The sequence below is a fragment of the Amblyomma mixtum genome, chromosome 6 (assembly GCF_055824585.1).
Source record: "Amblyomma mixtum isolate Tamu chromosome 6, ASM5582458v1, whole genome shotgun sequence".
In the NCBI taxonomy this organism is placed as follows: domain Eukaryota; kingdom Metazoa; phylum Arthropoda; class Arachnida; order Ixodida; family Ixodidae; genus Amblyomma; species Amblyomma mixtum.
The window spans coordinates 66,518,171-66,544,043 of NC_143017.1; the positions used below are offsets into that span (position 1 = coordinate 66,518,171).

A 25,873-nucleotide genomic window follows, 5' to 3' on the forward strand; every position below is an offset into this window, starting at 1 on the left:
TGGAACAACGGCCTTTGTATTTCGCTCACATTGGAACGCGGCCGCCAGAGTTGGCATCTAACACGCGAATTTAGATTTTGACGGGACTGCAGCGACATCTGAAAAGCGAAAAGGCACCTATGGGATGCCGTGCATGCATTTTTACCTTTATGCTTGCCGATACTTCCGTTCAGGTTCGTTCGTCCTTCGCGCTGATCGTGTGGGCACACGGCCAGGCCGGGGCGTCGTGCGTGGGACGCGCGCGCGCATTGCGCCCGTGGCGACACCTAGCGCGCGGCGAGGAAAACTGCAGTGAGTCGAGGTCCGGAAGTCGAGCAGGATGGAGCGCGACACCAAGCACACTTCCTGTAATTGCCTGGATTTTAACAAAATGGCCAAGGTGAAGAAAGTGGTGGACGAAGCCCGTGAACAAAACAACCCCGAGCTCGACCTGGTCGACCGAGGAATTACGTCCATCGAGGAGATACCCGGACTGTGTGAGTTGCGGCTCTACGAAGGCGTACTCCTCTGTTTTTGACCCCTTTTCCAAATTTGGCGCGGCCGCCGTATTTTTAAACCGGTTGTGATGTCACATCTGCGGGGGTTGATTCACGTAGATGGGCTTACATGTTGCGAGTAACGTGCATCGTGTTTGATCCCGTACATTATGTGGTCCGCGAAAGTGCTCCGGACTGTTGACACGATCGTCCTCTCCCTGCGGTTTCGTACTGTTACTGTGAAACACGGTTGCTGTTACGAACAGAAAGTAAACAAAGCAATGCCTGGGGACGACCTGGGCGTAGCCAGTGTAGATCAGCCTCGCCTTTTTGCGGCTTCAGTCACCGGATGCGAAGATCCAAATAAACTCTCTGAGAACACCTAAGCGGCTTAAATCGCCTTTGTTGAAATTCTGCGCCCCGTTAGCACTGGTGATTATGTTCTTGCCTGGGACATCGTGCCTGGGACTAACGCTGCCATACAACGTGTTATGAGCGTCAGCAGAAACCAAAGCCGCTCTCTTTAACCTAAAGTCGGCTTTTATAGTTATTTACTCCGTGCCAGATCTAAACTATTGACAAGCACATTTTTAATTTGGTCAGCTGCGAAGTTCCACTGTGGCTACTGCACCGATGTGTCAACGCCCACGAATCTAAGCTGCCCGAGTTATGTCAACGAAGCTTGCAACAGTTAGTTTGGTTTTTGCTTGGTGGCACATTGCGTATCTGTTCGCGTGGTTTACTGTATCTCTCTTGCCTTCAATCATATACAAAGTGACACAGCCAGTGTTAAGCGGCAGTCCAAGAAAAGTTTCGGATCCTTTCCACGCACGCCGTGTTTCGTAATGGAAGCCGCCCTTGTTACAACGGTTCATTTGAGTTTTACGGCAACCGAGAAGAATGCATGTGGCAAAAGGTGTTTCCAAATGCCGCTTCATACGTATGTACACGTGATAATTTAGCAGAGATTGCGGCAGTCTAAATAATTATTCGTGGGTGTTGTTCATTTACCTGTGCGAGATTGTAAATATTGTATGAATAAAGTTTATTATTTATTTATTTTTATTATTTATATACAAAGAAAAGCTGTAATGCAGCAGTTTCTCTGGTGTGTAACCTCAACAGTGTGTTTAAAATGCCCAGATGTTTTGTGAGTTTTTATTCATGTTTAATGTACAGCACTGACATCACTGTTAGTGCACTTGCCAACCATCTGAGTTCATTACCACTTGCTGCTTTTTTTTTTTCAGTTTCACTGCCAAATTTGACGAGGTTGACTCTGAGCCACAACAAGATTAGAGGTGAGTCTGCTGTAATCGTAGAGTTTCTTACTATTACCTAGAGGGAAAGCTGCCTCCCCATCTATGGGAGTTGCCCCTCGAGACCACTTCAGCCACCATGGGCGCTCAAAGCATCATGGGGCGGTGAGCTACATGTTGCGGAACTGTAACTTTTGGCTAAAAAAGTAATGCAAAAATAAAGCTGTTTGATAAATGCGAATGTCCTAACATTCAATATCTTGTCTGTAGATTGCAACAAACAAGCAGAAAATTATTTAAGTGCTAAGTTTGCCCAGTATTAGAGATGGCTAGCTTTCCTATTGGCCAAGTAATGTACACTACAAAAACTAATATTTCGTAACTATCAGGTGCACTTTTAAAAATGAATATGCTTTCAAAAAAAAAGTTGTTGCTTAGACATTTTAAGAGGTTTTTTAATGGTATTTGGGAAAAGTGAAACCTGTTATTGGCGTCGTGTGTTTTTGCGTTTTTACTACTATGGCTTTTGCACACTGCGTTCGCGCGAAAGTCGTCTGCGCACACACGAACAGCGTTTTCAGAATGAAACATCTCAGTAGTGCCACTCTGTGTTCCCGAAAAAATACAACTGTTCCGCAACAAGTAGCTCACCGCCCCATGATGCTTTGAGCATCCATGGTGGCTGAAGTGCAGCGCCGCCAGCTTTCCCTCTAGGTAATAGTAAGAAACTCTATGGCTGTAATGAAGTCTACTTCTAGTGCTTCCATAAAAATGTATCTGGTAGTAAATAGCAACTAGCAAGCTTCGAAGTGGTGGTGATGAGTGGGGAGGCTTGCATGGTAATTTTATGTATTTATTGATTTTGTTACTTAACTTTGTTTCTAACTTTTCAGTCTATATATGTTTGCCCTAAAAGTGAGTCCCGTGCTGAAAACAGTATAAGATTTTGGGAGAGGCTCCTCTTTGTAAAGTAGGGTCTCAAAACGGGATCTCATGCAAAAATATAGCTTGAGCATACTAAAAGTCCTTTCTTTCTTTCGTGCTTTTCTGGTTGCAGCACTGTGATTGCTATGTGTAAGGCTAGTACTGTATCCAGTCTTACAAGCTGTTCATAAAAGCTCTGTGGTGGCTAGCTTTAAGAGTGATGTTCCTGGCAACGCGATGTTCAATGGCAACGGCTATCGCCTACCGCTGCTACTGGTACACCCACACGAAACGATGAGACTTGACGACAGAGCAGCACGTTTTCAGTGTTACTCTCTTGCTGCAGCCACCTCGCCGTTCTCTCACCTGGCGTCATCAGGGAAGTTTTTAAGACTAAACAGCATAAAGAAAATTCCCCTTGTGATACATTGCATTTCTAAGGGACACGTGTACTGTGCGATGTCAGTGCACGTTAAAGAATCCCAGGTGGTTGAAATTTCCGGAGCCCTTCACTACGGCGTCTCTCATAGCCTGAGCCGCTTCAGGACGTTAAACCCCATAAACCGAACCAACACAGTGCAGTGATGCAAAACAACATTCTGCAGGGCTGAGACTTGTCAAAAGTGACATTTCTGCCCAACACCGTTCCATAATAATTAACATTATATACTTTACAACAGCCTTTCCTGTTCTTGTTCTATTATTCTTACCAAGCTCTCATTGAAACCGTACTAGAACCTTAGCAAAATAGCTAGACTAGAAGTTACGTAGCCCCACAGCCTTCTAGCCTTTCAAGCTGTCTCCGGCAATGTGTGAAGTTTTCTGCAAACCCAGAAACTGAGGACAATGGTTCCGTGGCCCTCAGCTCAAGGCACGTTGCCTTGAATTATCACCATGTGTGATTATTGCTTTAACTGTGTTTGCAAAAGGCAGAGCTTCCAGAATATGATTTCAGCTTGAAACAGTGCATGTTATGTGTGATCATATGTCTGGCTTGATACTTATAGGAATTTAGGACAAATCAAATCTTTTTTACTGGAAATAAAAGTCTGTGACCTGAGAGGGTGTGTCAATTTGAAATAACGTGACTAGCGTTTGAACTGTTCGCTACTTTGAACTACATTTTTGTACCGTAATTCACATTTATGGCTAGTGTATGAATGCACTGGATTCATCTCATTGTTACTTTCACATCCGCTGCATGGTGTGACATGCAAAACCATAGAGTCAGTCAATTTAAAGACAATTGTCTCTGTGCCTGTACCTGACAGAATGTGCTATTCATATTTCATGCAGTAGTATTCCTTGTTTTCAGTTCACTCTTGGCATCACTGACACAGTTATGCAAAAAACCCCTGATCTGCATCTCCTAGCTCTGCTCTCAGGGCACGTGTCATCGTGTTGGTGGCATTCCAAGAATACTAGAAAGGCTATACAGGGTGATGCGTCATACTGCAGGAAAGAAAAAAAGGAAATTGCTAAGCGCTGCATCAGGCAGGGCTCTTGTACATTCTTAGTCACCTCATTTCCTGAGCCACCTCATTTCCTGAAAACCTGAGGTTTTCCCCTCCCTTGTTCATTTTGTGATCATTTCCTGCATGAAGGATATGCTCAAATGATATAAAAAGAAGTGTCTAACCACCATACCGCTGCAGTACTTGATGCTTTCATAAAGGCAACATATTTTTCGGTGCTGGTCATGCTCCTGTCATTTAACGCCGCATCCATTTTTTTACAAAAATTTGTTTTCAGCTCCGAATTCAACACAGCATTTTGTGTTGCTGGTATTTCACCACTTTCAGCAGAAATATGTGTGTTTTTACTTGAGCTTATCTGTTCTGAATTAATCGCTTTCTATATGCTACAGGTTGACGGGCCAGACACATTTAAATAGATTTGGGAATCACAGAGAATTGTAGGTAATTTACGCATACATTGAACACCTGTGGGAATTATGTAAGCAGCTGGAGCTCACTGTGGGTAATCTTCGAACCTTATGGCTATAGTAGTCCATCTACATCAGAAGTAACATCGGAATGGGGCTTGATAGTATTACGGTGCTATTTAAACTTGGTAATGAGTATACAGTCAGCTGCAATTTTTCGTGCCATGTAGGTATGTGCAAAAAATAAATAAATTATTTCAGTGTGGTCACATCAGCAGTTGCCTGAAATGCCACAAGTAAGAGGGACGTGCATGCTTCACTTGCTGGTATGGATACCGGGCAACTTGAGCGCAAGGCGGTTCTGCTGCAACTTTTTCCAAGCGCATGTAGGTTACAAACCTTTGCTGCTGACTATATATATGAAAACATTTCTTTATTTCACTATTTCCTGGCTTTTTTTTTATTGCAAAATATATGTTCTATGCAGACATTGCTTCCTTGTTAGAGAATGCTAGTCACTAAGCCCAGATGTGCACAGATTGTCGCTGGAGACATTATTGTGCTGTGTGGTGATGCAGATTCATGAATTTTTCTGCAGTTGTTCCGGCCAGCATAGCGAACTTGTACAACTTGGAAATCCTGACACTATGCAACAACCAGATTGTGGTAAGTTAAAGTTTTGTTTCTTTGAGACGAGGAATTCTTGCAGCTGTGATCGCAAGGAACGAATCTCTACAGTTTCAAGGCAGTGTTTTTCAGTACTGACTGCACCTCTTAAAATTTCACAGTGTTCTTTAATAGTAGGGCATTTTTTATATGTTTCACTGAGGTATTGCCATATGTCTTATGCTTGCTTTCTTTTTGGTTCTATGCATATGCATGATGTTATCATGTCTGTTGCGATACAAAGCATGCTCACAATGTTAACTGAAAGCTTTCTTGGCCTGGGCTGCTCTGGAGCTACAAAATTGAAAATGAGAATCTATGGCACTTTCGGATATATGAACAGCGGTTTATTACATACTCGGGTGCATCCTTGTGTACGCTCGCCGTCAAAAGTAAATGGAAGGCGACTTTGTCAAAGAAATTTAATTTCTTTGAATGTAAAGCATAATGGTCCATGCTTTTTGTTGCACAGTGCAATTCGCAAAATCACAATCAGGCTACACATATGTATTCAAGGATGCATGAATTGAGGGGGCAATGATTCATTTGTTTCGTTAATATTGCCTTCCATTTACTTTACTTTGACTGCACCTGTGCATTCATAACCTGTATATTAAAGAATAGTTGAGGGAAAAGAAAATGAAAAAGGGGGGGGTATATCCTAAAAAGGAAAAAGAAAAGGGGGGTCATCACCTCTCTCACAAAATCCATAACTCTCTAGTCTTTTTTTTTTTTTTTTTGTATGCAGTAGATTCTGTTTCATAGATTCAAATCCTAGCATTGTTTTGATGTCAAAGCATTGTGTTGAAGCAGACCTTGGAAATAAGTATTAAGGTGAAAGCAGTTTCTTGTACAGCATATGTATTCAAAAAGAGCTTGGCATTGAAACCCAAATTTGTAGGTTTTGTCCTAGTTGTATATCAGTGGAAGTTAAATTAAAAAATTTACAAGATATTTACCCTTGTGGTAGTACAAATTTTAGGTACAGCTGGAGTAGTGTGTAATGCCGATACCGGTCGAAGTGTTTAATAACACTGGGTAGGGGTGCAAGATGTCTGTTGTGTCTACGCTGCTGCACTTGTATTGTTGCCAAGGGTGAATTCCTTTTGCTGAGAGTCCCAGAATGTAGGGGTAGGTTGTTATTGGTCGAGAGGTGGATCGTGAAGATTGTATACACACACCCATTCGCCACACTTGGTCGCTCTCCCTGTCGCCAATTTCTCTCGCTACATGGACAGTGGCTCTGACGACAACGACCCTGCGATTTTGTTGAAGGTTTCCCGTACAGCTGCCGCTGTAACAACTTGTGTAATGAGAATTCAGTTTACTAAAAAACCCCTATGGGGTAAGAATAAATTCCTAACTGTCTACTGTAGTGTGCCTATTAGAAAAGGTGTAGCATGTAAGTATTCATTAACAAACCAAAATAATTGACATTCATTATGTTAACTAAAATCCATGGTTTACTGTGTTTAAATTCAGTCTTTTCTGAGATGGCTCGGCAGCGGTCATTGCAGACATAGCTGACATAAGGTGCTTCTTCATCTTTATTTATACTGCCGTGGCTAGGAGGTGTGATGCTGAGAGCTTCAGCATTATGTTCTGAGCTATCCCCTTTTATATACCTGTTTTCATTCTCTGTACATGAGTCAAAGCAGTCTGCGAAAGTACATCAGATTAATCCTAGACTTTTAAAGCAGAACTTGGTGTGGAGTTGAAGGTCTTACCTTTCTGTTTAAACCACTGAAAACTGGAAAGGAAGCTAGGAGTTTGCAAGCACAGGGTTCAATCATACAGTTATGGTTAGGATATTACCTTAGTAATATTGTGATGAGTGTTTCTCAGTGGACTGCCTGTTCTATTTTGATGTTCTTGTTGTGTGCAGGAGTTGCCATCATCGATCTCTACAATGCCAAAACTCAAGATCCTCAACTTAGCGTAAGTAGGCACTGTGAGCTTGACAAGTCCATGACACTGTGCATGCTCACATTTGATGCCCTAGTTCCTGTGCTGCTGTTGACCTAGTCTGCTGAAAATTCTTGGTGTTAAAGGGGATAGTATGCTACTGTGTAACTGCAGTGCGTTTCTCTCTTGTATTTTTCATTTGTATGTATTCAAAAGTAATTCAGTTCTTCAAGGTACCTAATAAAGCTAAGCAAGTTCATAGAGCTTTGCTGGTTGAGTTCAAAACTTGAGTTCAGGTGTGACAGTGCCCCAAATCCCTAAACAAGATGGTGTAATACAAACTGTTTGTATTCAGGATGTGTGGACTCCGGCTGCTGTGACACATTTCATAATGCTGGTATGAAAATTAAAGTGTGGGAATAAAAAAAGCGAGCACATAATGGGCACGATGGCAGCATGGGTCGCACCTATTATACTTTCAATCATTTTGTATGACTTTGCATGGCTTTACCCCTTTTGCTACAATACCACTAGGCCATTGAGCTCCATAGCTGTGAATAATAGCTCATGGAGGAAATCAAGCTTTTTCATTTTGTGACACATGCATAATGACTTTGATGAACACAGAGGGTACCATCATTAGTTACTGTGTGCACTGTGTTGGCGCTGTAAGCTGTAAGCTCTGCCATGAGTTGCTGAAATAAAAAAAAAAAGCCAAACTGTACTTAGAAACTGAAACTGCAATGCATTTCATTTCATTTTATTACCTTAAAGGCCCCTTAAAAGGGGCATAAAATACCGTTGATTGAATAAGAATGGAGGAAGAAAATTAAGGATTGCTAAGTTAGCTGTGGGGCTTAGGAGCTGTTGAACCATGTTTATATATGGTGTGGTTAGGGAAGAAAGGCAATGGAGTGTTTCTGCTGGTGATTGATTGAAGTGCTGAAGCATTCTGAGTTTTCCTTATTTCTTAATCACTTTCAGGATGTGAATGCTGGTTTCTTATCATGTTCAATATGCCGCAGTCTTAATTTCCTGCCTTTTTGTCACCAGCATAAACCGGCTGAGCAGCCTGCCTCGGGGTTTTGGTGCCTTCCCTGTGCTCGAGGTGCTCGACCTCACTTACAACAACCTCAACGAGCAGTCCCTTTCAAACAACTTCTTTATAATGGGTAAGGGGCAGTCCTAATTATTTTCTTTTTGTCATTAGAACAGTCAGTATTGCAAAACTTCTATTTATGCAAGTGGATTCATTTCATCACTGATCATGCTCATTACCAGCCACTTTAAACACTGATGCAATAAAGGACATAGGCTTCTCCTAGTGATTTCCAACTGCCTTTGTCCTGTGCCAGTTGTGGGCACTCTACCCTTGCTAATTCCCCTAACGTGTTCTCTGCCCCTGAGTTTTTACCATCTTCATGTAATTTTGCTTCCGTTGAAAGCCACTTAAAATAAGTCTGCATATTTTACCACTGCCAACAGTATGTAGGCAAAGAAAAGTAATGTTTCGTAGGTGTTGGAGACAGCAGCAGCAGCTTTGCCATTTATTTACGGTAGAAGGCACTTTGCTGCGTGTGGTCTTGCAACTGCAATGACTGGCATTCTTGTGCAGGCAGTCTCGGAAGAGCTTTGCTTTGTTAATTTATTGAATCCGCATTTAAATAATATTTAGTGTAGGCGGCATGCTTTTTCACTTTGAATATTCAAATGTACGTCATGGCATCTGTACCACTGTACTGCGTCTGCTTTTCTTTTTTTAAGCACTTTTTTTTCAATGAAGCTGACTGTGTGCTCAGGCTTTATGACATCCAAAATGACAGTTATGCATATAGTTGTAGTATCTCTGCCTCCTTCCTTTCTTTCCCTGGTTTGTGATAGTGGCAGTGATGATGAAGACAAAATGTCTTGTTTCAAAGAGGTGGCAGTGTAATGTGTGACCACTGAGTGCTGTTAATATGAGTATGGTACGAAAGAAATCTTGTGTTTGCGTAATCAGAGGTACCCGCTGCGGTGGCTCAGTGGTTAAGGCTCTCGTTTACTGATTCCGGCTGTGTTTCGGGCGTCCATGTGCTGTGTTATGCCAGTGCATGTTAAAGATCCCCAAGTGGTTTAAATTACCTCTTTCTCTCTTTCTTCTTTCACTCCCACCTTCCTCCCTTCCCTTATAGTGTGGTGTGCCGTTCCCTTTCCTCAAAAACCAATTTTTTTTTTAATCAGAAGTTTTTCCCTTCTTTTCTAGCCTCAACAAATGTTTTTTTTTTAATGTTCACAAATGATAAAGTGGCACAGAATGAAAGTCAACTGCTCTTTTATATCACAGTGAACTACCATATTTACTTGCAAATAGGCGCACTCGCATAATAGGCACACCCCCAGTTCGGTCGCGAAAAATCAGATTTTTTTATTTCCGCGCATAATAGGCGCACCCCGAACTTGGCACTGTGATTAGTACTGTATTTACACGATTGCATGCGGATGCCCCCCCCCCCTAATCTCTATTTTAACAAAGTTTTTTGCTGAACTTACTACTAGTCCTCACTAGTGCTGCTGCCGTCGCAGATGCTGCGGGCCCACAGCACGTACAACGACATCGCGTGGAACAGCCGCACACAGTTTTCAGGGATGCTCACTTTAAATGCCTGTTTGGAAAGCTTCATCAGCCGGAAATCTTCCCGACTTAGGACCCCGAAAACCGTGGCGATAGGAGTCGCATACGAAACTTTAGGCACTCCGCAGTCGCAACTGCCGCACTTTTCGTCCACATCGAATTTCCGGCCTGCCGCACGCTTGCCGTGTTCAAGATCTAACTCCCAGCCGTGTAGCTATTAGGGCGCTTGTCCGTCGTGCTAAAATAGCAACGCTCGGCAACAGCGCAAGAAAGACACAACTACGAAGAACTAACACGCCACCGCACGCTACGACAGAAACCGGCCCTTTGACAGCCATAAAAAAACTGGAGCTGGTGATGCTGATGTCGATATAGATAGCGGAAACTCGCGGCGGACTAAAAAGTCGATGATAAGCTTGACCTTGGGCGCTATCCGTGGGTGGCACCTGGAAGCTCCTGTGCGCGAGTGTGGCCTCCGCGACCAAACGCGCGTTGCTCGCAGCCGGAGCCGATCACGGAGGCCACGGCGAGTGCATTTCGATGGCTATTCCCGCGTGGATCGTGGAAAGTTTGGGTGCGGCCCTTACTCGGATATTTTTTTAAAATTATTTCCTTCGCGAAAACAGGATGCAGCCCGTACACGGGTGTGTTTATGTGGTATGTTCAATTTTTCGAGTCGAAAAATTTCCGGAAATTTTACCCTGCGTAATAGGCGCACCCCGAACTTTGAGCCGGATTTTCTGGAAAAAAAAGTGCGCCTATTATGCGAGTAAATACGGTATTACAACAAAATTGTGACAGTTTTGTGACAATTGTGACAATGCCATGTTTGAGCAATTCAATGAACTCACCTCTTATCATTGCTGCATTTTGCTTACAGATACACTGCGAGCGTTGTACCTGGGTGACAACGAATTTGAGAAGCTTCCTCCAGCCATTGGGCAGCTGAAGAATTTGCAAATTGTAAGTGTTCTTATCAGTATTAGAAAATTAAAATGAAGCTAATAATACTGTATTTACTCTCGTAATTGTGCCCTCACCTAATTTGTACACCTCTAATTTGGTACCCGAGCTTATATATATATATATATATATATATATATAAAAAAAAAAAAGCTTTTGCTTGCATATTTTACGCTCTCTGCTATGCCACACCACCAGCACGCACGTGGGTGTGTGCTAGGCAGGCTGTGGAAGACAGTCGCTGCTGCATTGTTATTTGTGGCTGAAAAAGGTGTGAGTGGCGAGGGGACGAATTGTGTGCTATTTGCCCAACTCATTCCCACTGCCGGTAGCTTTTCTGGACGAACAGTTGCAAGAGTTTGTAACCTCTAGCATGCGCCGCAATCCGAAACAACTGAACCGTTTGCTGTTCGGTTTGCTGCTAGTCAGCCGGGCCACACGTGAGGCTGCCGTTTTATCACCTTTATTCTCCGTTTACCTCCGACTGCTGGCTTTGCAATTGTATCATCGTGTTCCTAATGCCACGTATCATTGTAGTGTCCGTTCGTTCGCGCAAGGCCGCAGGAAAGGGTCGTTATCATTTTTGTTCGTGACGCGAGAAGCGACCGGACTAATCTCGATTGATCACAGCCGTGAAGAGCTGCATCTACGTGTTTCCAGATTACTCTAGATGATCTCGACCTGTTATCTCGAAGTTTCCTTGCCAGCTTTAAATTGAACGAGTTCGCGAGCAGCGGGCATTCATAGTTCGACGACTGACGAGCACGTTTGTTGCTTACGCCGCCGCCGAGTGATTCAGTTGTTTTGCGGGTGCAAGTCAGCCCAAATAAAGAGCTTCGTTCGCAAGTTTTGTTGCTGTCTTCTCGACTGCTGGATTGCCGTCACTACAATGTGACACTATTGCTTTGAGCTCTGCTTGCAGCGTCCTGCCGTCCTGTGGGGTACTACCTAATATGGGGCTGGGTGGGAAGGGGTGTGCATCTTGTATTTGTAGGCAACTCTTTTGTTTGGCATTCAAGGGGTATGAGCTGGCAGATCAATGTATAGGCAGCAATATACAGTAAATATGTGTGTTATGACCTTTCTAGGGTCTTTTAGGACGTGTTCGCAAAATCATGGCATAATTTGCGCATCCCCTTTTTGAAACCTTAATTTAAAGTAAAAAAAGTGCGTGAATTATGCGACTAGATACGGTAATTTATAATGGTAATCACGTTCTTTGCAACCATCCGCCTTTACATCTAGCTATCTCCTGTGGCAGATTTGAGAAGGTAAGCAATGCATATGCAACCTGTTATTGTTGGACACAACTTGAGTCTGCGGCAGCCCACATTCAGGGCTGCCGCACAGAATTAGTCCACGATGAGAAAGTAGTCCGTTGCTAAAACTTTTCTTGTTGCCTAAACAAGAAGCCAGTTACAGGAAAAAAAATTATAAACTCTAGAATTCTGATAACTGGCTTGTTTAATAAAGAATAACATTAAAAAGCTGATTTCGTTGAGTATTTATATTGGCTGATGGAGTAATAAAAGATGCCGCGGACCGTGTCCCTGTGTTAACAAGTGCTGTTTCTTTTTTATGTTGTATCTTACTGTAGCAGCAAGCAGTAAGCATGTGTTAATTTTTGAGTAGCACATCTATGTACCTACATGTGATGATTAATAGATCTAAACTTGCAGCCAGTCAAAGCACTAGTTCTCTGAATGGGGCTTGTAAAAATTTTGTGACTGTTACGTTAACTCTTACCTTACCGTTCCCATTGGGCATCGTTCGCCCGCTAACCATAACTTCATGCACTTATTTTAGAAACTTTCACATTGCTAATGGACACACTGTGCATCTGGCTTGTGGTCAATGAAGCAAAGTTTCATTTCCAATGTAGCTTTCTTTCTTCCCCCGAAACGGCATTTCTTTAACGCGCTGCGAAGACATGGTACTGCACTCATTGTCTGCTAACGGTGACTTCGCTGCTTGACTTCAGAGCCTTCCGTGTTGCTTCATCTGGCTTGTAATTAGAGAAGTAAAATTCCATTTCTGATGTAGACGTTTTTTCCCACAGAGCGTAATTTTTTTAATGTGCTCTAAAGATGCGGTAGCATCAAAGTCACTTGGCAGCCTCCGAATGTGCAACGCGTTCGCTAAAATGTCAAAAATCTCCGTACTCCATTTTGTCTGCAATTGATTTTATTGATGACCCGAGTAGCAGTGAGTCGGAAGGTACTGCCTTTTCGCTGGGATTCAATTCTGACAGCGACCACAGAAATCAGCCTGGAACACAGGCGGCTTCGCTCCTATGCTGAACTATAGGGCTTTCAGTTATTGCTTTGTAAGGAGAATGCTGTTCCAGAGAGAATTTTGATTTTTTTTTATATATATTGGCCAATAGAATACCAAACATTTTGTATATTTTATAAATTCTTACCATTATTTTCTTTTTAGATACAAGCGTGTCTTGACAAGTATTATTCAATTTTTTTCCAAAAATCTTGTTTTTCGGCAACTTAAAATTTTTTGTTGCAACACATATTTTATTATTCAATCTTGTATGCCTAAAAAGCGCATTTATGTAGCTTTGTTTCCATGTATCACATTAAATTTTAAATTCAATAGTTATTACAGGGAAAAAAAGTTACTCCCCGCCGCGGTGGCTTAGTGGTTACGGCGCTCGGCTGCTGACCCGAAAGACGCGGGTTCGATCCCGGCCGCGGCGACTGAATTTCTTGAAGGCGAAATTCTAGATGCCCGCGTGCTGTGCGATGTCAGTGCACGTTAAAGAACCCCAGGTGGTCGAAATTTCCGGAGCCGTTCACTACAGCGTCTCTCATAGCCTCAGTCGCTTTGGGACGTTAAAGTCCCATAAACCAAACCAAAAAAAGTTACTGATTCCATTTGATTCCATTTTTTTGATTCCAAGAGAAAGCAAACGTAGCAGGGGACGGCAGAAAGTTAGGTGGGCGGATGAGATTAAGAAGTTTGCCGGGATACAGTGGCGGCAACTGACAAAGGACAGGGTTAATTGGAGAGAAATGGGAGAGGCCTTTGCCCTGCGGTGGGTGCAGTCAGGCTGATGATGATGATGATGAACCTACAAAAAAAACGCTCATTTACCTCACAGTTAGGAATGATCTAAGGATCTCTACAATGGCTGTCATTGTTAAATAAACACTGAGGAAACCTCCATCCAATTTTCGTTCTTAATAAAAATCAAGTCTGTGGCTCTTTCTGATTATGGTGATGCTAGTCCTGCAGCAAAAGACGAATTTATTGTTGAGAAAACTGGATTTAAAAATTTTCTTGCCCCTCATTTCAAACACATAATGTGAAGACTGAAAGTACTCAGTGATCACGCTTTATAAGTGAATGGCGGTATAGCCTAGCTAGCCTCAGTGATGCACACTCAAAAAGCTGTCTTGGTGCACGCATTTACTGTGTAAAATCTACTGACAGTGGTGACACCTGTATTTTATTTTTGACATTTTGTACCTATGCTTCATTTTTCATCTAAGTAGCTTCTTCTTCATTACAACATGGTAATTTTTTGATGCAGATCAGCTTCAGTTTGTCCTCAGTCTCCTTTTGAGAATATTTTCATATTTCTGTGGCTAAGCCTCTCTATTGTTACCTGACCTGTCAGGAAGAGGCGACAACATTTCTTCCTCGTTCAAATTCCCGGTGTAAAGATAAGCCACAAACCACATTCCTGTTTTTCCATGTATGTTCCATTGAATGTCACCCATAGATCTTCAAAACTTGGGGAAATGTAAGAATGGTATTGCCGCAAAGCTTTGTACTGTACTTTTTTTCGCGATTAAAACTGCTGACACCCTTCTGTATCATTTTGTTTGTGACACGACATGCGACCAGGCTTATCTCAAAAGATCGCAGCCATACTGCTTCTGCATTGTTTGAGATTATTGTAGTTGCTTTTGGTGCCTTATCTTGAGCGCGGATGAGGGTGGCAGGGATTCTGCTCTGCGACGACCGTCAAGCGCTCTTTGTTGCTACCGCTGCAGTGAGTTGTTCAGTTTTTTGTGGGCGCAAGTCAGCCCAGTAATAGTTTGAATTCTACATCATTTTGTTCATCCACTGTTCGCAGCATTGTCATCGCCACACGTCAATATGGTATGCTATGGTACTGTATGATAGAGTATGTTGTAGTGCGATATCTTGGGTTTAATGTCTCAAAGCTGCACATGGTCTATGAGAGATGCCTTTGTAGATAGCTCCAGAATAATTTCGACCACCTGGGGTTCTTTCTTAGGTTCTTGGGTTTACTATTTGCCATTGCTCTTGTTAGCTGCAAACAATTTCAGTCGTACTGTAAGCTGTATTTTGTTCCATTGATGGGGTCCCATGCTTTAGATAATGAAGCATAGTGATGGAACCCAACTGGCCATTTTGTGCTGTGGATTATTTTTTCGTGTGGCAGTGTTTGCAGGAGCTTTTGTTTACAAATATACTGAACTTAAACCACTTGTGTTAACCAGATTTTTACTTTGTGACTCTTGTAAATTGTGCAAAGGTCACCGACCTATTCAGCTTATGGTAAGACTTAGCCCAACCGAGTTTGTTTTGAAGGAAGTTTACAGTATTCTGAAAAAAAAAAAGAAAAAAAAGGGCTCTCATATTTTTTGATGTACGAAATCTTTATTGCCACCTCTAGTTGCAGGTTGAAGGTAATCTTAGTGCAAGTCCGTCTCTGACGACTCAGTATACATAGTGTCACTAACAAGTTATACTGATTATCCGTGTGCTGCATGCTGCTTGATTAGGTTATTAAAACTGGATTCAGATGCTTACAGTGTAGGTGGAATTATATTGCATGGTGCTTGGATGAATTACTCATGGAGTTTACAATCACCTTTTATTTTTTTCTGCATGTGTGTACTTGAGAAGAGTTTAGTAGATTAGGAGTGTTCTGACCTGTTTAAGGGGCTGATCTCATGCAGATGCCGGCCACTGGTAATTTTTTATAATGTTTGTGCAATTGCTGTGGCCCCCTCACTTGCCTTAGCAAAACAAGGTGCAGCTCATGGAAAGAGCAGTATATTTACTTTTCAGTTGCCTGCATTGTTAATACTAATTAATGTTGGTACATGTGAAATGAGCAAAATATGGAGTCCATAAAATAGTACTTTTTTCAACTTGCCTGTCGTCCCAAAGTGTTTCAAAAACAAAACTATTACGACGAGAGGAGAGCTGCTTCTGCAGCATTTAGAAGGAAAGTTAATTTTGTATTCTCAGGAGCAGTTTTTGGACTCAGTGGCTAGTTATTGAGTACAGGTGTTCTATAAAAGGCCAAAACTGACACAGATGACGCATATTAGAGGCCCTGTAGCTTCTGGTCTATTTGACAAAAAGCAGGCATATTTGGTACATTTGAGGACCGGGCACATTTGAGGACTGGGCACATTTGAGGACTGGGCACATTTGAAGACTGGGCACATTTTGTTAAGAGCACAATATTTCCTTGAGCTACACTTTGTAGTTCTTTCATTAGACAAAGTTAACCATGACCAAGAAAACATGACTGACTCACGGAGGTCTCAGTACTTGGACTTTGTCTCTCCCCACCTCTAATTCTGCAGCTGTCTTTTCGACACAATCATTTCTTCAAAAAACTCCATAAAGGCAAGCATGTCGAACAAAGTACCGTCTTATGCACCTCGTATTTTGCTCAGTCCACACGCACCAACATTTATTCGTATAACTGCACAAACCATTCAAAAAGTAAATATACTGCTCTTCCCAATGAGATAGAACTTGTTTTTTTTAGCCAAAGCAGAAGGGCCACAGTAATTGCGTAAACATTGTTAACAACAACCAGTGACCTCTGCCAGCGTTGCCAGTGCGGGACCCCAACCTTAACGGCCAGACCTAGTAGTAGAAGGGGAGCTGCACCCACCCACTAATAGTGTGAGGAAAACTAAAACTGACATTTCCAGTGTACTTTGTGCTTGTGGGCTTATTGCGGTGTGCTTTTGTTTTGGAGTTTAGTGGCAGTCTGCAGTTATTGAAGCCATTGCTTTGTTTGTATTTGCTTCCAGCTGTCGGTGCGGGAGAACGACCTGGTGGAGCTCCCCAAGGAGCTGGGCCAGCTGACCAGGCTGAGGGAGCTGCACATTCAGGGCAACAGGCTCACACTGCTGCCCCCCGAGCTGGGTAGGTGGCGCTAGTTGTAGGTACAAGCCTGGGTTGAAGTTACCGTATTTTCCGGTGTATAAGACGCACCCATGTATACGACGCACCCCAATTTACCCAGTTAGGCTAGTGAGGCTTAATTAAACACGCTTGCGCGACCATCGCGAAATTCACCGTACCTGTGAGAAATTCTTAAGCAATGCTAAGTGACCGAAAAAGGCAACACTCACGCCATACCCGCCCACGTTTTAGCTAAAGAAAGAAAAAACGAAAGAACTCTCCCATATGTCCGTAACAGCATTTTATTTCTACTTAAAACCTTCGAAGTCTTCATCTTCGGATGCGCTATCAAAAAGTTTGCCCATTTCTGGAGGCAGCGCGGCTGAAACATTCACTTTGCACTACGTACACGGAGCAAACGAAGTTGCAAAGGGTAGCTAAAAAAGAATGCCAGCTTGTCTTGGCTTGTCTTGACAATGGTGAGAAGTGCGATTGTTGCCATCTTTTGGCATTTCACATTACTTTTGCTTAGGGCCTCCAAAACGGTCACGGTTTGTGGTCCCGGAAGTCGTCATCCCTGCCGTTTCATGATAAAGTTTACCTAAAAAAAGTTGCGCATGGTGGTCCCCATATTGAAGTATTAACCGTGCTACAACTGCGTGATTGGTTGTCATACTTTTTCAGTGAAAAAAGCATGAACATGAACCTTAGTAATTTCGGAACTCGCAAAAAAAAAACCCGAAAAATTTGCGTATAAGGCGCCCCTGAGGTACAGTCGGGGACAAAAGTCTCCGGACCATGTGTTCCTCTAGCCCCCTTGTATAGGACGCATCAGCAATATTTTTGAAAAAAAGCTGCGTCTTATACACCGGAAAATACGGTATTAAGGTTGGAGGCCTCGACAAAGTTGGTTTTCAGGTGCGAATACTTCATGTAGGTGCTGTGGCCACATTTAAGCCAGAGGTCACTTTGTGCCTAGCCAAAGAAAGTTAACAGTATTATTTATGTAAATTTTCTGCATAAAGGCAAAAGTAGCGAAACATATCACACTTACCTACTTATTACATGGACTTTTTGCTCAGGCACCCAAAATTGTACACGAAGTAAACGGTGGAAAAGCACAGCATTAGGAATGGGACAGTCTGGAGCTCACAAATACAGACTGCACACGGTGATCTGTTAGCTTCATCTTTTCCAGTCATGCCGTCCAGCTTATGGCAGAAAATGCTTGGCCGAAAGTTCTATATTCCTGGAATGTCAGCACGTCAGGTGGGCCATGTCATGAAACGTGCATTTTGTGAGCTGTTAGAGCACTGCATAGGCTCGGGCTTAGTTGAAAGCTCGGGCCCAGCCCAGCCTAGGTGCAGCAGTTTTTTGCCTGGACTGGGCTCAGGCTTTGGGCTGCAGACCTGGGCCAGGCTCGAGCCTGCCGACTTATGGGCTTGGGCTAAGCTCGCTCTTGTGTACTGAACGCCCTGTTCTTATGTTCTCAAGCAGTTAACAAATGGCATCAATGTGGCGTTAATGGCGTCAGTGGCGTCAACGTCAATGTTCTTGATATGATGCATATAGATAGAGGAACTTTTGAGAAATTCAAACATAAAAGAGGGAAAAAGGCGCATGCCCACTTACCTTGTTTGTACCAATGTTGCGTGTGTATATGACAAAAGCTAATGTGAATTTCAGTTTTTGTAGTTTGAAAAGGTAATCATCTGTTGAATTCTTTCTGTAAGGCTTTCTTCCGCTAAAGTACCATTTTGAACATCATGTCTGATGTCTGAAGGCTCACCGGCTTCTGCCTCACTTGAGGATATTAACAACCACATGCACTGGTAAATTCTGGTAAAGGTCAATTTTGCTGCAAGGGCCACCTAAAAGAAAAACACATGGATGAGCAAAACAGAACAAGTAGAGGTTTATGTAAATTAGTGGAAAAGAGGTACAGTCTCATCGCATGTTAGGTAGAATGCACAAAAACGTGTTACCTAATAGCTCCTTATTTTGAGCCTGAAATGCTCATAACACATGTTTTGTAAGGATCGTAACATGGTTTCAAGTGGTCTTGAATAGCATGAATTTTGTGCTCGAATTTTATTCTCTTTTTGAAATTCTAAAAAATTTTGTAGTCGCAACTTCTTGCCCTGTAAACCACCAGATGTTAGAGCTAGTGCCCCTCTTTGTGCCTCCCTATGTAACATCAGCTAAAGATAGGCTTGTCCCGCCTGTTTGAGGTGGCGTGTCAAAACTTTTGGGTCGGTTTCGCTAAAGCATGAAGTGAAAATGGTGTGCAAGCTTGAATAGACTTAAAAAGCTGTTCAGTTGTTTGAAAGGTGATGAAGATGAGGAGGGACTGTTGCCATGCATGTGCACCCTGTGTCAAAAATAAAGAGGCCTATGGGTTTTATTGTGGGCTATACCGTATGGCCCACTATACTCTGAGCATTGCTAGTGTCTCAAATCACTGTAATGTGAATGGAGCTCTCATACTCGCCCCTCTCAAACTTGGGACTTCCACGAATACTACAGGAGCTCCATTACATGGCTTAGAAGCAAACCTCTTGGGCTGTGTACTTTTGATAATGGCCGTACATTGGTATACTGAGTTGCTCACGTGATGAGGTGCGTAATGAGATAGGGGAGCTAATTGAGCTGAAGCCCCTATTTTATACACCATTTATTCACCCAATACAGACAGCACATTTTAGCGCCTCACCCCCTTGTCCCAAGAGCAGTACATGTCATGGACACCACCACCTCTTTACTATATAGTATAATAAAGAATGTCTTTCCATGGCGGCATACTTCGCTCAAAATGATGACATCGCAGCACGCACACAGTCTAGGGCATCCCAGAGCCACAGACATGTAACAGGGTTATCGCAAGGCCAGCATTCGGAAACAAATGCTTACTGAAGACGATAAAACGGCGCTATTTGAGTTTGCTTAACCATCAGGCTCATGAGATGTGAGGGTAAACCAACTTCTCGAAGGCCTTGGGGTCAGAAAGCAAGGTGTGCGGCGCACATGGGAAAAAGAAAATAAAGCTGGCTATGAATGTGGAAAGAAGGTGGTGTGCTTTGCTGAGGATGGAAAGACAGCAAAAGTGCAGTGAGGAGTAGGGAAGGGAAGAAAAGGGGAACGTTTGCAGCATGAAACAAGCAGCGACGGCAAGAAGCGCAGGCGCGGCAGCACTGCATGGGTGATTTCGATGCGCTTGATTTTGTAGCGTGCATCTCTTGAATGTTGTATCCTCTGCGACACTGAGGCCATGAAACAATATTGTGTTCACGCAAAGCTTTGATTTTGAAATGTAATCAAACTTATATTATGTTGGTAGTCGTGCTGTATTCATGTAAATGTGGTGCTTCGGCAAGGATTGGACAAAGTTGAAAATGTGATTTCTGAAAATAAATATCACATAAAGGGATGATAAAAGTTGGATGGAAGGTATTTCTAAGTGTTTCTTTTATAATTCAACACTGTGTTTAGTCAGTAGGCAGTCAGTTACCAAGCAGCATCATCAGAGCCATGCCATCACCAGCAGCTGATATAGTAAGGACAGTGATACAGCAAATATTTTTGCTGATGCAAGTGACTTTACTATAGAGGGGTTGTGCTGTGTTTCTACAACTAATGTACCGTATTTACTCGCATAATAGGTGCACTCGCATAATAGGCACACTCGCATAATAGGCGCACCCCTAGTTTGGTCGCGAAAAATCAGATTTTTTTATTTCCGCACATAATAGGCGTACCCCGAACTTGACACTGTGGTCAATACTGTATTTACACGATTGCAAGCCGACGCCTCGCCACCCCCCGCCCCCCAATCTTTATTTTAACAAAGTTTTTGCTGAACTGACTACTAGTCCTCACTAGTGCTGCTGCGGACCCGCAGCACGTACAACGACATTGTGTAGAACAGCCGCGCACAGTTTTCAGGGATGTTCACTTTAAACGTCTGTTTGGAAAGCTTTATCTCCAGCCGGAAACGTTCCCGACTTAGGCCCGCGAAAACCTCGGCTCCTGGAGTCGCGTACGAAAATTTAGGCACTCCACAGTCGCAACTGCCGCACTTCTCGGCCACGTCGAATTTCCGACCTGCCGCGCGCTTGCCGTGTTCGAGAGCAAACTCCCAGCCGTGTAGCTATTAAGGTGCTTGCCTGTCGAGCTAAAGCAGCAACGCTTGGCGGCAAAGCCACAAACCACGATGAACTAACGCGGTACCGCAGATCCCGGAACTCATGCCGGCACTAGACAGCTACAAAAAAAAACTGGAGCTGGTGATGCTGATGGCGATATGGATAGCGAAAGCTCGCGGTGGAGGAAACTGTTGTTGATGATGATGATGAGCTTGGCCTCAGGCGCCCTCCGTGGGCGGCGTCTGGAAGCTCCTGTGCGCGTGTGTGGCCTCCACGATCAAGCGCCCGTTGGGCGCAGCCAGAGCTGATTGCGGAGGCCTCGGCGCGTGCATGTCGAAGGCTACTCCCGCGTGAGCCGTGGAAAGTTTCGGTGCGGCCCTTACACGCATTTTTTAAAAATATTTTCTTTGGGAAAACGGGGTGCGGCCCGTAAACGAGTGCGTTTATGCGGTATGTTCAAATTTGCGAGTTGAAAAATTTCTGGAAATTTTATCCCGTGTAATAGGCGCACCCCGAACTTTGAGCCGGGTTTTCTGGAAAAAAAGTGCGCCTATTATGCGAGTAAATACGGTAAGTCATTAATACTTCTTGTTGCCACTTGCCGTAATTGCCCAATTGTAATGGACTGCCAATTGAAATGTAGGCCTGATTTTTATGTTGTGAAAATGGAAAACACACAATTTGTGGCAGGAGCTTGAAGCGACAGTCGTGTCTACTTCCATAATACCACAGCATGCCATTTTCCATGCCTGCCTTCATAGCGACAGGCCTCCATAGAGGCGCACTGGTATGGAGGTGCCACTGCTCCAGAACAAGTAGCGCCACCTCGTGAACAGCGCATGTGACAAACAGTTGTCCGCTGTCGTGTGAGGCAGCGGAAGGAGCCGTGAAATGCATGCTTCCTGGCAACATCAATGCGTTATAACAGAGCTCCTTTTGGCCGCTTTTACGCCTTGCATCGCACACATGCACACACCATGTTTGGATTGCAAAATAAAATAAAACTAAAGCAAAGAAAGCTATACTACCCATTCTCGACCGGGCGCTCTTTTCATCTGGGAGTGCCTTGTATTGGGTACCTCACAGTTTATAATATATGTTATTTGTTTTTATAAAATTCTACTCTATTAATGCTGATCAAGAGATGAGGATCGCTAAACTGTCGTGTTGTTCTTGTCTCTGCAGGCAATCTCGATCTGGCCAGCCATCGCTGTGTGGTGCGAATGGATGACAACCCCTGGGTGGCCCCCATTGCCGATCAGCTGCAGATTGGTGTCTCGCATGTCGTCGAATACATTCGGAGTGAGACCTACAAGTAGTGAGTGTCCTTTTCATGTCTTCCTTCTTTCCACTCATAGAAGTGCAACATAAAGACTTAGTTTTGAAGGTTATTGTTGCGAACTGTAACATTTGGTTCAGGAAGCCAGGTTTCAAGCTTTTTCTATTTTGTGTCTCTTTTTTACACTACTTTTGTCTTGCTGTGGAATGGCTGTAATGAGCATTACAGAGGAACAGTTATTGCATTATGCAGTGTGTATCAGTGAATACCACCAGTGATTTTTAAAAAATAGGCTTTTTGAGCTTTAATGCCATAGCAACACCAGTTAATTGCGTGGAACATGCTGGAACATAACGTGGTATTGTGGAACACTCAAAGGCATGCCGCGCGCGCGGCGTTTCACAGCGCCGCGGGCAGCATGAAGTGTTTCACAGCCACACGGTTTCTGTTCTTGCCGGGATGGCCAGAATGTTCAGCGTCACATCGATGAGCAGAACTGCATTTTCAAAATCCTAAATTTGACATGGCAATCACTAACGGCAAGCAACATTTCACACACGCATGCACACACGCACGCGTGCACACGCACACACACACACACATGTTCCAGTGTTATTACAGAGGACGCGGTGTTTGGTTTGAGCATGAGCTTATATGTATGTGATCCCAACTGTGCTGGCTGCATTTCAGGGGAAGTAAAATTCAGAAACGCCTGTGTTTTGAGTACCCTTCACAACATTACTCCTGTCACATGGGCACTTTGATCAGTGGTGCAGCCAGAAATTTTTTTCAAAGGGGGTGGTCTCGAGACAAATGGCAGCAAGGGAAATATGTTTACCTTCAGAAATGCATTCATGACTCATGCACGCACGTTTCCAGATACTGTGAGTAGGGTGCTACTACTTAGTAGCACCCTACTCACCTTGCACACAACCAAAACTGGTGCATGGCACCAGTTGTGGTTGCTGCCATTGTTTCTCTCCTCTCCTGTCTACCTCAGTTTGGTTAGTTTATTTTCTTCCCCCGTCCTGACCTTTCTGTGGTGCCCTGCACCCAAATATTTTCAGGTAGCAGGAGCCTTGCCTTTTCATTGCTACTTCGTTTCCTCCCATTTTGGTGCAACAACTAAGCTAGGCTACTGGCAAGCACAATGGGCATTGCTCAGAGAAGCCATGGAAAGGTGCCATATTGTTCTTTTTGAGGGGGGGGAGGCTTGAGCCTCAAGAGACCCCCCCCCCCCATGGATACACCTTGTCTCTTATCAAGTCAGTCAAGATCAAACTCAATGCAGATTCCGTGTTGCTTGCCACATGGGCAGTTGAACCGCAGTCGAGCCCGATCTTGCTTGCAAGCTGGTTCCTGAAGCACAGTCAGGAGTTTCAATCTTAGTCAAGCGATGCTACCTCACGAAACAGTGATATTCAGAGTACACATGAAACATACGGAAAGATATTCTATCAAAGCTGTAGAATTTTAAAATACCTTTTTATTTTATTCAGTGCAGCTTGATCTCCACAATTGTATTAATACTCTCAACGCCACCCGCTTACCTGGCTGTGGTAAACAAATGCAGCACCCACGTGCTCAGGCCAGTCACATGATGTATAGCAGGCATTTTTGATGGAGCCGATTGTAGCTGCATTACAGCCTTGGAATTCCTGATGAGAATTTTTTTGTTTGCTTTTACTTGAATGCACACCAATTTGTTTGCCAACATTTGTATGATCACTTCTGTATGTAGCACCACCTGGAATTTAGAAGGCTTACTTGTTGATCGGGATCCTGGGAGAATGTGTAGCAGCGCTGCATTTTGTGCACGCTTGAAACTACAACTCTAATCAGATTCGGTTGGGATCAGAAGTGACAATTTCACAGCAATATCAGTTGTACAGTGTGTGTTGTGTCAGATTCCAGAGTTTTAGATAGCATATTTTACCTGAATTAATGTAACCTTATTCAGAGGGTTCAGCTTAAGTTAAGGACAATGCAGCGAGTTATGGAAAGAAAAATTATAGGTGTAAGGTTAAGAGATTGGAAGTGGGCGGAGTAGGTGAGGGGACAAACTCGGGTTAATGACATCCTAGTTGAAATCAAGAGGGAGAAGTGGGCTTGGGCAGGGCATGTAATGCGAAGGCAAGATAACCGCTGGTCCTTAAGGGTAACGGAGTGGATTCCAAGAGAAAGCAAACGTAGCAGGGGACGGCAGAAAGTTAGGTGGGCGGATGAGATTAAGAAGTTTGCGGGGATATGGTGGCTGCAACTGGCACAGGACAGGGTTAATTGAAGAGACATGGGAGAGGCCTTTGCACTGCACTGAGCGTAGTCAGGCTGCTGCTGCTGCTGATGATGATGATATTCAGTCGCAGCAAATTTAGCCAGAGGGGCTAGGCACTTCTCTACCACACAATCCATCCTTTTCTTCTATGAGTTCATTCATTAATTCAAAGCATGTTGTCCTATTTTAGAGAGTATGTTCTTTACAGTTATGATCAGCTGCTAGTAATTAATCATTCTTGACATGGGAGAGAGTTTAGTAAGCGCCTTTTGTGTGCTTAGTGAAGGCTGTAATTCTTGAAAGCCTGCCTTTTGTTAAATGTTGGAACACAGTTAGAAACTTTTCCTCACTTAGTTTCATGGGAAAACTTGAGTACCTGTTATAGTTGGCTGTAATTGTAGCAGGCTAGTTTCTTTTCTGCCATTGTTGCTTGAAACACTCTTGTCCAATTCAGGCCGCTACGTCCAAGAAAGTTCCAAAATGGAAGTTCAAATTATGGCAACATTTAGCAGAGTTTGAACTTTTATCTTCGCATTGCAGAATAAAAAGAAGGCGTCGATGAGTTGTTGGCTTTTCTGGCATAAGGATTCATTGGTGCTTTCTGCATCTTCAGTTGAGTTTGTTCTTTAATGCCTCTTCATTTTTTGTCTCGTCTGACAGTGTCTACGGCCGCAACACGCACAGCAGCATGTCCCCGCCACCGAAGAAGACCGACAAGAGCAAGAAAGTGAGCAAAAAAAGAGACCACAACTGAGTGCACACCCAACTGGTAACGTGACCGGTTTAGGCTAGTGCTCACTGTTTGTGGGCTTTTTGATGCTTCAGTGTGTTCTTGCAACCATGACAGCCAAACAATACCACCACGAGGCCAGTGTCTTAATATGCCGTGATGGGCTTCAGAAAGCCTGGAAGTGATCAAACCTGCAATGATATTCTTGATTGTTGGAGTACAGGTGCTGCATGGGAAAAGCGTTGCTGAGGTTGCTGTACGCAGTGCTTCACTGCAATGTCAAGTCTTGTTAACCAGTGTTATGCTGGCTCTGCAGTTGGCAAACATTTAGGGAATCATTAGCTTGCGGCTTATCTTTGTGGACGCGATTCTGGGAGGAATTTCTTGGAGCAGGGGCTGGCGCACAGTAGTGATCGGCGAGTGTTACAATGAGTTTTTTGTTACAATGACAGGTATGATGCTAACTTTTAGGTGTAGCAGTGCATTTGATATAGAACGCCAGAAAGTTTCGGCTCTATTCTTGCCCTTGTACGAGGCTGGCAGCTCCTGCTATTGGATGAGCCATGGAGTGCATTGCTTGGCCTTTATGCGTATAACGGTTGTAGTGGCTATGCTCC

The 25,873-nt window shown here is 43.6% G+C and overlaps 1 protein-coding gene across 1 annotated transcript; it reads left to right on the plus strand.

Annotated features, from left to right (window-relative positions):
* Positions 1–262: 262 nt before the first annotated feature.
* On the plus strand, positions 263–25,673 carry ics (ras suppressor protein 1). Its single transcript, XM_089550450.1, has 9 exons — positions 263–476; positions 1,727–1,777; positions 5,143–5,210; positions 7,096–7,148; positions 8,169–8,287; positions 10,607–10,689; positions 16,737–16,851; positions 22,158–22,290; positions 25,187–25,673. Exons 1-9 carry the CDS (start codon positions 320–322, stop codon positions 25,278–25,280), a joined length of 873 nt encoding a protein of 290 aa, XP_089406576.1. The 5' UTR covers positions 263–319; the 3' UTR covers positions 25,281–25,673.
* The last annotated feature ends 200 nt before the right edge of the window (positions 25,674–25,873 follow it).